At 42.1% G+C, this 13,632-nt stretch overlaps 1 protein-coding gene across 1 annotated transcript in view; it reads left to right on the forward strand.

Annotated features, from left to right (window-relative positions):
* The window catches only part of LOC144499116 (receptor-type tyrosine-protein phosphatase zeta-like), a 256,241-nt gene that overhangs the window by 208,173 nt on the left and 34,436 nt on the right, over positions 1 to 13,632 (forward strand). Inside the window, exons 15-17 of the mRNA XM_078221193.1 lie at positions 2,348 to 2,439; positions 6,760 to 6,845; positions 13,205 to 13,225. Of these exons, the coding sequence (XP_078077319.1) occupies positions 2,348 to 2,439; positions 6,760 to 6,845; positions 13,205 to 13,225 (199 nt within the window). The remainder of the gene's footprint in view (positions 1 to 2,347; positions 2,440 to 6,759; positions 6,846 to 13,204; positions 13,226 to 13,632) is intronic.

Raw genomic sequence — 13,632 nt, forward strand, 5'->3', positions numbered from 1 at the left:
GAAGGGACATGGAACTCAAAAGTGATTAGGTAGAAGACAGGAGATTATTGAATGACAAAATGATAATGGCACAAAACAAATGAAAGCAATAATAAGAGTGATCATTGATGTATTTGAGGGCCAGAGAAGGTCTAAATAGTTACAGTAGAGGGGGAGGGGAGCAAAGCAGGGAAAGCTCCACTAATGCAAGTTAGTGGTGAAAGGCAGATTGACAACAGGGGTGAAGACCACCCCCCAATCTAAGCGCCAGCCCCCACCTTTCCCTAGTCCTGGATGCACTGCTGTGCCCACCCTATATTACCAGCACCTGATGTCCGGGAGAAAGTGGGAGCAGTGTAAAGGTCTTAAAATGTTTTGAAGTAGAGTCAGAGTGCTACAATGTAGCAAACACAGTCAAGGATAGACCACCCCATTATCGAACACCATTAAAGTCAGAAAACAAGACACAGTCTGTATAAGATTACCACACCATCAAACACAGTCTGTGTAAGATTACCACACCATCAAATACGGTCCGTGTAAGATTCCCACACTGCATCAAATGTGGTCTGTGTAAGATTACTACACTGCATTAAACACAATCAGTGTAAGATTACCATACTATTAAATTCAGTCAGACTGCAGCAACACAAACTACTTGCATTTATAAAGCACCCTTGATGGAGTAAAATGTTGCAAGGCACTTCATAGATAGACAGTAATTAACATTGAGCTAACAATGGAGCCATTAAGACAGGTGATCATAGACTTGGGTTACCTGTTCAAATGGACTACCATGCCATTAGCAAAAACATCAATGTAAAATCACCACCCTGTCAAAAACCACTAGAAGCAAACCATCACAATGTACCATAACAGACCATGGATTACCAAAACACAGCTACTTATCCTGGGCCACCGAATATCTTAGCACCATTTTATACAACATCTTGAATGACAAAAAACATCCCGCAACACTTTGCGGCGGCTGTAAAAAAAAAGAGCAAATCACCTTAAGGGGAACATTAAGAGTGGACCAAAAACATTGTGCAAGAGAAGGGAGAAAAAGAGAGCCCCGAAAGAGGTGGAAGGGCAAGGAAGAGAATTTCAGGGAATGAAAACTGGACAATTGAAAGCATGACTGCGAAGAGTAGGATAAAGGAAATACTGTTGACTAGGTGGCCAAAGAGCTTGGCGAGCAGATTGTTTTTGGACAAGTTGGGAGTTCATGAAGGGTAGATGATTGTATGGGATGTAAAAAAAAATACACGAAGAGATTCCAACCAACAGCAATAAAAAAAATCTGTAAACCCAACACTGATCTTTATTTGTGGTATTGAATTGTTTTATGATCCAAGTGTATATCCTGTTTATCCTCGGGTGAATAGTTGAATTTGATAACTAATTCCTCCTTCTATTCAGTGGAGATCACGCTCACTGCACCTGTGTTCTTGACAGTAAATATTTTTCTCGCTGTCTCTAAACTCCCTCGATGCAGATACACCAGCTGTCACCACTGACTCATTTTGATTTTCACGTTTATCCTGTGCGAACGGGCTGGTTGCAGCATTTGTTGGGTCATAACTGAGGTTCCTTTCATTTTCATTCACTCCTCAGAATGCTTGCGAAACTGGAGCCATCTGCCAGAAACAGCAGGCTGTTCTTAAGCTGGCTCCAAATCACCTGTTACCTTTACACTTTTTGCCCAGTTTTGTAAACTTAACACAATGACAATGTGTGAGCACAGCTATTTTAGACACAAGAATTTTCCCTCGTGTGGGTTTCACAGATTCTTTAACCACTAGTTTGCCCAATATCTTGGCATACCTACCAGAGGAGAGGTCTTTTATTCCATTCGGGGCATATCTTACAAGTGCCTACAATGTGAGTGACATTATGGAGAGAGCTAGGATATCACCTAAAAGCATTGAGAAGAATCTTCTCTCTGTTGAATCATCTAAATGCCTTCATATTCTGTGTTCTGCTTTCTCTTCCGCATCAGATATGGAAAAATATATTTCCAGCCTCACTATCTTATTAGTGAGGCTGGAAATATATATAGAAAGCCAAACAGCCCCAAACAATGAAGGAAAGCAACTTTACTGATACAACAGTATGGACTCTTAGCTTGTGGTCGCTCTGTTAATTTTACCTTCCCTTTTACAAAACAGGCAAGTGTTCAGAAAGCATGAAGATTAAAGGCAAGGCATTATAAAGTTAGCCAAACATCAGAAACAACTTTAAAATATTTAAATGCAATGTTCTCTGAAAGTTGTACTTATGTTTTTCTTTTCAGGGAATGGGGTTCGAAGAAAACCACCCTAGTGTTTGAGTGCTTCTTAAAACAGTTTATCACTCTTTTCCACAGGAAATGCTTTCAGACTGCCCATTTTTACTTAGAAGATAACACTTCACCAAGAGTGGTTTCTACATCACAATCACCAGCACTACCTGTTGCAGGTAAATTTTTGCAAATGGGTCTCCTGAATCAAACTTGCACCTTTGTTGACTGGCAATGAAACTACATCATGGCTTTTAACAGTTTGTTCTCTCTGTTTTGCTTAGCTGTTGTGCATAGTTCTTTAATTATTTTCTATTGCCATTCAGCCTGTGTGGTTCTCTGGACTTTTCCCCACCCACCCCACTGGGCAGTGAATGTCGATACTCTGCAATCGCAAGAGTTTCTCACAGTCCTTTACCCAACTTGAACAAAGATGTCATTGGTCACTGGAGTGATTTTGTACTCCAAAAGCTTGCGGCCGCTGCAATCATCCACTTTCTGCGCGAAATGGCGGGGGGGCCGGGGGTGGGGGGGATATTTTGGGATGCAAAACAGGGCCGATCCAACATATATTAAGCACGAAACATTTGTTTGTTACCATGTTACAAGTACATTTTAGTGTTGGATTTGTACCAAACGAAAGCAAAGCAGTTGCTCCTCTCGCATATCTCAGGGAATAAACTTGCAAATGCTGATCTGTGAAACAACAGATAATGCTGGAAGAATACTACTATTCCAGCAGGGTCTCGCTGCGGATTGTAACTGAGCTGCTGGGTATCTAGTTTTGTTTTTGCTTTCCTCGTGCTCAAAGAAGGGAGAGGCTTATGAGACTTATATATGGTTATTTCAGGACCACAATGACTCAAAGCACTCAATTAAGTACCTTTTGAAATGTAGTCACTGTTGTAATGTAGGAAATGCAGCAGTCAACTTGTGCACAGTAAACAACACAAACAACAATGTGATCATGTCCAGTTAATCTGTTTTTTTTACAGTTTTGTTGGTAGAATGAGTAATATTGTCCAATACACAGAGAACTCCCTTTCTCTCCTTCAAAATATTACACCGAGAAAGTTTCCGATTTTCACATTCATTTGCAAGGGACAGACAGCAGATCTTGCAAAACAAGAAGGAACAAATTGCTTGGGGGAGGGGCGGATATAAAATCAACAAAGAACAAAGAAAAGTACAACACAGGCCCTTTGACCCTCCAAACCTGTGCCGATCATGATGCCCTAACTAAACTAAAAAACAGTAAGAAGTCTCACAACACCAGTTAAAATCCAACAGGTTTATTTGGAATCACAAGCTTTCGAAGCACTGCTCCTTCATCAGGTGAACCAAAAAAACTTTTTAAAAAACCTGCCCTCACTCAGTCTGTATCACTCTATTCCCTCCCTATTCATGTACCCATCCAGATCCCTCTTAAATGTTGCTAATGTGCCTGCTTCCACAACCTCCTCCCGCAGTGGGTTCCAGGCACCCACCACTCTCTGAAAAAACTTCTCCTGCACATCTCCCTTAAACTTTCCCCCTCTCACCTTGAACTTGTGCCCCCTTGTAATTGATACTTCCACCCTGGAAAAAAGCCCCTGACTAAAAAGTTTATTTATTAGTCACAAGCAGGTTTACATTAACACTGCAATGAAGTTACTGTGAAATTCCCCTAGTCGCCACACTCTGGCGCCTGTTCGGGTACACTGAGGGAGAATTTAGCATGGCCAATGCACTTAACCTGCACATCTTTTGGACTGTGGGAGGAAACCGGAGCACCCGGAGGAAACCAATGCAGACATGGGGAGAACGTGCAAACTCCACACAGACAGTGACCTAAGCCAAGAATCAAACCCGGGTCCCTGACGCTGTGAGGCAGCAGTGCTAACCACTGTGTCACCATGCCGCACTATCCTCTGACTAATCAAGATTACTTACAATTTCAAATAATTTAAAATGTTGACTTTTCTCCATGTTAACACCATTGGAACATAACTTTACTCACCTCCAATGAGGATAATGACAAACGCATAGCATTCTCCCTCTGGTGCACATTTGAAACGCCATCACACAAAGTGCTAGGCAAATTAGCATGATGTGCTAATGTTTCATCTCCTTCTCACATCCTTTCACCAGCGTTAATAATGCCTCAGTAGCTTTTCTGTAGAAATATTGTTTATAATATGAGTGGAAGATTTGATGCTATTTTCTTTAAAATGCTTTTTGGTCAGAACACTTGATTGTGGCATTGTAATGAAAAGCTAAAATGCAACATTTGCTCTTGGGAAACAAAAAACAAAAATCTCAAGTATGGGGAACCCATAAATGACAATTTGTTGTTCAGCAGACTTGTTTCTTTTTGATTGAAGCATATAAGAACCAAAGGGGTCTTGACAGGATGGATGCGGAGAGGATAATTCTTATTGTGGGAGAACCTAGAACCAGGGGCCACTGATTAAAAATAAAGTGTCGTCCATTTAAGATATAGAGGAGAAGAATTTGTTTCTCTCAAAGATTCATGAGTTTTTGAAATTCTCTTCTCAAAAGGTGATGGAAACAGAGGCATTAGGTACTTTGTAAGATAGAGCTGGATAGATTCTTGATTCATTTTATATTCTGACTCAATTCAATCATGGTATTATTGACCAAAGGTGAGTGGATACTGTTGGCAAGATCATGTTCTCGAGGAAACATGTGCTTTCTGTTAAGTACATGAACCTGAGGCAGCATGTGGGATTTAAAACAGGAGGGTGCAGGATGGATATTCCTCCACCTTCTTCTGTCATTGGGGCAGATAGGATGGCGGAACTGATTACCAAGTGTAGCAATATCCTAATTCCACCTCTGACCTGATGCATTATTTTGTTAGAATTATGTTCCCACAATTATGTACCCACCCACCAAAGACTGTGAGAGGAAAACCAGGGCACCCGGAGGAAACCCACGCAGACATGAGGAGAATGTGCAAACTCCACACAAACAGTGACCCGAGCCGGGAATCGAACCCTTGTACTGTGAGGCAGCAGTGCTAACCACTGTGCCACCGTGCTGCCCCAATTACTCCTCATCTCAGTTCTAAAACGTGTACCCCGTATCCTTAGACTTATGACCCATGGTTCTGGACTTCCCCTTCATCGGGAACATCCTTCCTACATTCTGTCTAGTCATTTTAGAATTTTATAGGTTGCTATGAAATCCCTCCCTCAGTCTTCTGAATTCCAGTGAATATGATCCTAACTGCCTCAATCTCTCCTCATATATCCCGCCATCCCAGGAATCAGTCTGATAAACCTTTGCTGCACACCCTTTTTGCAAGAACATCCTTCCTCAGATAAGGAAACCAAAAATGCACAATATTCTAGGTGTAGTCTCACCAAGACCCTGTATAATTGCAGCAAGACATCTCTGTTCCTGTACTCAAATCCTCTCGCTATGAAGGCCAACATACCATTTGCCTTATTTACCGCCTGCTGCACCTGCACGCTTACCTCCAATGACTGGTGTTGCAGGACACCCAGAATTCTTGGCACCTTCTGCTATCTCAATTTCTAGCTATTCAGATAATAATCTGCCTTCCTGTTTTTGCTACCAAAGTGAATAACCTCACGTTTATTCACATTATACTGCAACTGTCATGCATTTGCCCACTCATTCAGCTTGTCCAAATTATACTGAAGCCTCTCTGCATCCTCCTCATAGCTAACCCTCCCACCCAGCTTTGTGTCATCTGCAGATTTGGAGATATTACATTTAGCTTCCTCATCGAAATCTTTAACAGACATTGTGGATACCTGGGGTCCAAGCACTGATCCTTGTGGTACCTCACTACCTGCCATTTGGAAAAAGATCTGTTTATTCTTACTCTTTATTTCCTGTCTGCCAACCAGTTTTCTATTCATCTCAATATACTACACCCCAGTCCCATGTGGTTTAATTATTCACGCTGATCTCTTACGTGGGACATTGTCGAAAGCCTTTGAAAGTTTATTTATTTAATTAAATTAACCTATAGTCAGAGCTGCCACAGTTGGATTTGAACTCATCTTCAAATCATTAGTCCAGGCTTTGAGTACGAGCCCAGTAACATAGCTACTATGCTACCATGGCCCTCCCTTCACAACAGGGGCCATGTGTACCATGTACATGATGCACTACCAAAAATTCCTCACTAGCCCCTTCCAATCCACAACTTCTACCACCAAGAAGAACAAGGGCAGCAAGCATATCATCCAGACTTGGGAATATCACTGTCCATTACTGTCGCTGGATCAAAATGTTGGACCTCCCTAACTAACAGCACTGTGGGGGTGTACCGATACCACATGGACCACAGCAGCTCACCACCACCTTCTCAAGGGCAATTAGGGAGGGCAGTAACTGCTGGCCTTTTCCGCAATGTCTACATCCCATGAATAAAAGAAAATTGTTAATTTTGATGATTTTGTCACTGCAATCTGTTAATTAGCATTTTACTAAGACTATAAAATAATTTTTTTTATCTTCAGATGAAATGGGAGCGATTCCAATCAGGCAATTTCCAAAGCACGTTTCAGAACTTCATGCAAATAATGGATTTTCTGAAGAGTTTGAGGTATGTTCTAAGTTTATTTTGTGGCAATTCTTATTCCTATCCAGACAGTATAGTCCTGTAACTCTAAGGGTTTTGCAGTTCGCTCAGATAAAAACCAAATTAAAGGGCAAAATCCTAAATCTGCAGTGTAGAATTCCAAAGCATTAGCAGTTAGGATACATCTCTCTGCACAGAGAATTGGACATCTTTTCTACAGAAATTAGCTGAAGTGTCTCTTAAGGGAAGATTAGATGAATGTTGAAAGCATTAGAAGCTACAGGACTGCGGAGTGGGACCTGGCTGTGCTATTCATTTTGGCTGAAGCAAAAAGCTAGCACAAACTGATGGGCATTTAGCCTCATATAACCTCCCATAGCTCTAAGAAAAACATGTCTGTAATCTACTGAGGTTTTGAAGTCAATTAAATAGATGAGAATTAGTGTGGGTTTAATTATAGACAACCCCTGGCATGGAATTACTGTCTTCATGTGAGAAAGAAAAAATAATGTTGAAGGAGGTGAAATGTCTTTTATAATTAGAAGATTCAACTGATTCTGGTATGATGCACCAAAACCAAGTGCAGATCAATGATAATTAATAGGAATGTCAGTGATATTGTATTTCAAGGACACGCTCATTTAATTTGATTGCAAGTTTTTTTTTGTAATTTGAGGTCTTAAAGTCCTGTTGTGAGATAATAGCATACAAACAGTTATGTATTTCTGAAATGGCCTTGCCTGCTAATCAGGGCAATACCACCAGTAGAATTGCAGAGAGAGGAATGTCAGAAAAACATACATGATAGTTGTCCACATTATACTTTATGTACTCAGTTAATTTTCATTAAGCACTGGTGATGGGAAGAATGTATTATTTTTATTCTTTTTGCACCTCAGTAAGCAGGAAACACTTCCCAATCATTTAGATGCAGTTCTAAAGGTTCATATTATTTGACCTTTAACCAAAATTCACCAGCATACTTTTTATGATGGGTGGAATTTAGTGGCAGTGACATGACATGCCACCCTCACTCCCAAGTTGGAGATTGGTGAGAGCCTCATGTTGCCTTTCTATGGGAGGTTCAACTATTCCAAGTTAATCAGGCACTTACCTGGACAGCATCGGGGCCTCCCACTGCAATAAGGCCCAGTAGTTTGGACATCCCACCCCGAGAATGTCTAGCCAATCAGAGGCAGAAGCTCTGCTGTGCTAGCAGCACCACCAGGAGTGGTGGCCACTGTTGGTATTGCACCTGAGCTTATCAAGATGATTAGCAATGGATCTGCCGGAGATGGGTCAGAGAAACGGTTTGGCGTAGAAGGGATGGGAAGAGGAGTCAACATCAAGGACAGGGGTGGATTCCTGTTCACCTCCCTCCACTCTTACTTCGTAGTACCATGATCTTTGATCAGGCTTTGAAATGGATGCTGAGTGCCCTTCAACCTGCTTGCTGGTGGAAAAGCTGCCTTGGACTTTATCAGAAGAAGATGGAGGAATGTCCATCCTGCACCCTCCTGCTTAATCTCACCCCTTCCCACTGAACTTCCTTTCACGGCAGGGAGGTTGACATTAAATTCTGCCCTATAAATGCACCATAGTTTTATTTCCAACACCTGCCATCACGTATCCCTCCAAATCGATGCTGTTCAAGTGCAGCCAGTTTGGTTGTTTTGATGCTATTTCTTTCATGCCCACTGGATTATCAACTAAGACTGTGTGTGCTTTCAATATATAAATTATAGGGAATGTGTAACTGGAATCAAACCTTGGTCTCCAAGAGAAGGGCAGCATTCTGACTAATTTCACTCATTCTCTTCAAGTCTGTGTGCTTGCTCCTTGGTGTAAAAATATCTGACCTCAGATATTCAGATGATTTGTACTGTGAACAGATGACAATGTGTTTGTGATTGCTGCATGGAGTATCAATGATTTTGCATGAAATGTGCCATTGCCAGAACCTTCATGTTAATTTTAAAGTTCAAGAATGTGATTTGGGCATACATTGCAAGTCAAGTTGCAAAGCAATGTGTATTTTTGCATGTTCAATTTGAGCCTAATTTGCAACCTTTGAACTTTATTAACAGTAGATAAAGGCTTACACTAGCTTTATAGAGAAGTAATAAATAGAATAGGAAGCAGGCCAGCTGAATGAAACCAGAAAATAGCCCCTGGGTCGGTCTGCCTCTTTCTTTGTGTCTCTTCCGCTGACCTGTGTGTATCTCTTTACCTCTTTTTCTCCCTTGATCGGACAAAGCCCCTAAAATATGATGTAGAACTAACTATCAGTCACCATTGTACTCTCACATCTTATAAAAAGGTTTTCCCCTGAAAGATGGGGGAACAGTTAATGGCAATTAGCTAACTAATTCTGCAGATGTATTAGCATGTTCAAGTTTACATGTTGTAGACTTGTTTACTTCAGTTTTTGTTTTTGCCTTTGGGTGTGGTTGTACTGACATGTTCATGTCATTGTGACACAGAAACTGACAGAATAACTCCAGGATGAGATCCGCGGTGGGATTCTCCGATCTCGTTCTCCCTGCCAGTGAGAATGGAGAATTTGGCACTCAGCCAAAACTCCATTGACTGCAGCAGGACTGGAGAATCCCAGCCGTGGGTGAGGTCAGAGATTTCCTGTGCCTGTCTTAATTGGAGGCTTTGGCTTAACCCAGCATGAAATGCAGCTCCAATTCAGTGTTATGTCTAGTTTCAAATACAGTCAAACAGTCATGGGATCTCCTGGACATGCCATAAAGTGCAGTAGCATTTATTAATGCTTCCACCACACTTTGAAATGCTTAACCATCATCTACCAGGAGCGGAGCTCTGTTGTGTAGGCACGTCTTTACAGAAGTACCTCAAGGGAAGGTGGTTCAGACTCGTAAGCAAACAATATGAACAAGTGTTACTGTCTGTGCAAATCGATTTTTGCAGCTATCCATTTGAGAGTCAGTTTAGGAGCAGCTTTCATGATACAAGGCAGCTTTCATGATACAAGGCAATACCTTGTAAGGCTAATGTTACTGTCATTCAATCCAACCTGGATTAATTTGAAAGTGCCTTTGTAGATACTTGTGTTATAGCAAAGTACAGGATGGAATTTGAAGGTCAGAGCAGAGGGCCTGTGGCTGTGAGTGTTTATAATGATATCAAGGCACCAATCACTGAAGGGATTGTGGAAACATGCTTTGGGTTCATATATTTGAACTAGGCGCATAAGAACAGCTGTACAAAAGTAGAAAACATGAAGACCTCAGCAGCAGAGCTTTGTGTGTGTTGTGCCATGCCCACAGGCCAAAGTGAAACTGAGACTGGATCACAGTTGAAGATTGGACAGTGGCAAATGTTGTGCCTTTGTTTAAAAAGGGCTGCCGGGAAAAGCCTGGGAACTACAGGCCAGTGAGCCTCACGTCTGTGGTGGGTAAATGGTTGGAAGGTATTTTGAGAGACAGGATCTACAGGCATTTAGAGATGCAAGGGGGAATAAAGGGGGGTCAATTTAGGACAGAGTTGAGGAGGAACTTCTTCTCTCAGAGGGTGGTGAATCTCTGGAATTCTCTGCCCACTGAAATGGTGGAGGCTACCTCGTTGAATATGTTTAAATCACGGATAGATGGATTCCTGATCGGTAAGGGAATTAGGGGTTATAGGGATCAGGCGAGTAAGTGGAACTGATCCACTTCAGATCAGCCATGATCTCATTGAATGGCGGGGCAGGCTCGAGAGGCTAGATGGCCTACTCCTGCTCCTATTTCTTATGTTCTTATGTTCTTATGTTCAAGGACTGATTAGGGACAGTTAGCATGGCTTTGTGAGTGGAAAATCATGTCTCACAAATTTGATTGAGTTTTTTGAAGGGGTAACCAAGAAGGTAGATGAGGGCAGTGCAGTTGATGTTGTCTACATGGACTTTAGTGCAAGGCCTTTGACAAGGTACCGCATGGTAGATTGTTGCATAAAGTTAAATCTCACGGGATCCAGGGTGAGGTATCTAAATGGATACAAAATTGGCTTCTTGACAGAAGCCAGAGGGTGGTTGTAGAGAGTTGTTTTTCAAACCAGCGGTGTGCCTCAAGGATCAGTGCTGGGCCTACTGTTATTTGTCATTTATATTAATGATTTGGATGAGAATATAGGGGGCATGGTCAGTAAGTTTGCAGATGACACCAAGATTGGTGGCATAGTGGACAGTGAAGAAAGTTATCTCCAATTGCAATGGGATCTTGATCAGTTGGGCCAGTGGGCTGACGAATGGCAGATGGAGTTTAATTTAGACAAATGCGAGGAGATGCATTTTGGTAGATTGAACCAGGGCAGGACTTACTCAGTTAATGATAGGACATTGGGGAGAGTTACAGAACAAAGAGATTGAGGGGTACATGTTCATAGCTCCTTGAAAGTGGAGTCACAGGTGGACAGAGTGGTGAAGAAGGCATTCGGCATGCTTGGTTTCATCGGTCAGAACATTGAATACAGGAGTTGGGAGGTCTTGTTGAAGTTGTACAAGACATTGGTAAGGCCACACTTGGAATACTGTGTGCAATTCTGGTCACCCTATTATAGAAAGGATATTACTAAACTAGAAAGAGTGCAGGAAAGATTTACTAGGATGCCACCGGGACTTGATGGATTGAGTTATAAGGAGAGCCTGAATAGACTGGGACTTTTTTCTCTGGAGCGTAGGAGGCTAAGGGGTGACCTTATAGAGGTCTATAAAATAATGAGGGGCATAGACAAGGTAGATAGCCAATATCTTTTCTCAAAGGTAGGGGAGTCTAAAACTAGAGGGCATAGGTTTAATGTGAGAGAGGAGAGATACAAAAGTGTCCAGAGGGGCAATTTTTTCACACAGAGGGTGGTGAGTGTTTGGAACAAGCTGCCAGAGGTAGTAGTAGAGGTGGGTACAATTTTATCTTTTAAAAAGCATTTAGATAGTTACATGGGTACAATGAGTATAGAGGGATATGGACCAAATGCGGGCAATTGGGATTAGCTTAGGGGTTTTAAAAAATAAAGGCGGCATGGACAAGTTGGGCCGGAGGGCCTGTTTCCATGCTGTAAACCTCTGACTCTATGACATGACACACTTTCCTCCTAGTGATGGCATGCTGCTAACCCTTAAAGGCAAATTACAAGAGTAGCAATCCCGTCAAGGCCATTTCTGGGAGCTCTGTTGGGATTAAGCCCCTAAATTGCAGTGCAGTGGGCTGCAACAGTGTCCCCAGCTCCACCAGGGACAATTTTCCAGCAGGGACTTCAGAGTATAGGGCAGGTGTCCCATTGGTCAGAGCCCGGATGCTCTCCAGTAATATCAGTGCCATCGGGCGTAGTGGGCATTGCCTGTACTGCAGTGGGGCCTACTGGAAGGATTGACGCTGGATCCCCCAGACTAAAGTGGGGGCCCAGGCAGGGAGAGAAAGGGGAGCCAGAGAGGTCATTTTTAAGCACTTGGCTGTTGCATCCCAGGTGTCCCTCCCTTTCCATTGGCAGGTCCCTTCATCGGGCACAGAGTATAAGAAAAGGAGGGAGCCCCCGCTTCAGATCGTAGGCATACCTGACAAGATTACCAGGGTGATTGGCCTGCAAGGCATAGCCCACAGCAGCTTGGAGCCTTAAGCGTCCACTGAAGGGCCTGAATTGGCCGCCAAATAGGAAGGCTGCCCTTGACCCTCCCAGCTATGAATTTGGGGGAAATTTGGAAAGGCGTTGGAATCACCACCTTCCCACCCAATTACACAGCACCCCTTGTCTGTCCAAAGCCTAATATTCCACCCATGCTTTCTACTTTCGACATTAAACCAGTGGTGATTTTGTAACTTTATAATTAACTCACACTTATCCTATTCACCATATATGTCTAATTATTCTATGTACCAAGTTTAGTTACATGATAACCTCAATGCTTGCTTACACTTCTGGTATGTTATCCCATTTCTTTCCATCTCCAAATCCACTGAATATTTTCATGGTCCTTTTAAAATTCCTTCAAATAGTTTTCCACTTCCCCACAAACTCTCCGAGAAGCACCCTGTACCTGGTTCCTGCTCTTTAAATGCTGGTTAATTATAAGTTAATTACCCTGAGTATTAATGATGTTGTTGATCAGTTTACTGCCATACACCAACATTGCAACACTGGGTCAAATGGAGACCATTTGAAACGTTGCTGGTGTTCATTTCATGACCTTAAAATGAAGGAATGTTACAGTTAGCATTGAAAGAAGCTGTGATCAATGGTTATGAATTAAGCTCACCCAGCTTTTGAAATGTATATATTGCATGACTGTTTAAAGTTTCCTTATTGACCTCATTGTAATACATCTGTGCTGTTTGCTGTGGAGTTTGATTGCTGTGCTTTTTACATTCCCTCCCCTTCATAAGAAACTGAAAGCATTTTACGAGGTAAGACATTTTGTTTTGGCTTTTGTTAGTCCATAGAAGTAGCTTTGTAGAGCAATTATTTGCCCGCTTTATTTTGCCGCATCTATGTGCTTGCTCTCCATTTAATTTTGCTTATTGACACATGCAGAGTGACTTCAGTCGCCAGAGTAGAATAAGCTCCTCTGCAGAATTTGCTCTTGACTGATCTCACTGCATTTTAATCTGCTGTGAAAATGAATGTTCTCTCTCATGCAATGCTGCTGCTTATAAATGTTACCCTAGAGAAGCTTTTATGTTTCCTTCTGCACTAAAAACACTCCATGAAAATCCTAAATATTGTGCTGGCTCAATTCTAAATGCTTTAACATTTCTACTTCAGCGTCAAAAGACCAATCACGGTGTCCTTCAAGCAAACTAGCAAAAGGGAC

This window comes from Mustelus asterias, chromosome 9 (assembly GCF_964213995.1).
Source record: "Mustelus asterias chromosome 9, sMusAst1.hap1.1, whole genome shotgun sequence".
Classification (NCBI taxonomy): Eukaryota; Metazoa; Chordata; class Chondrichthyes; order Carcharhiniformes; family Triakidae; genus Mustelus; species Mustelus asterias.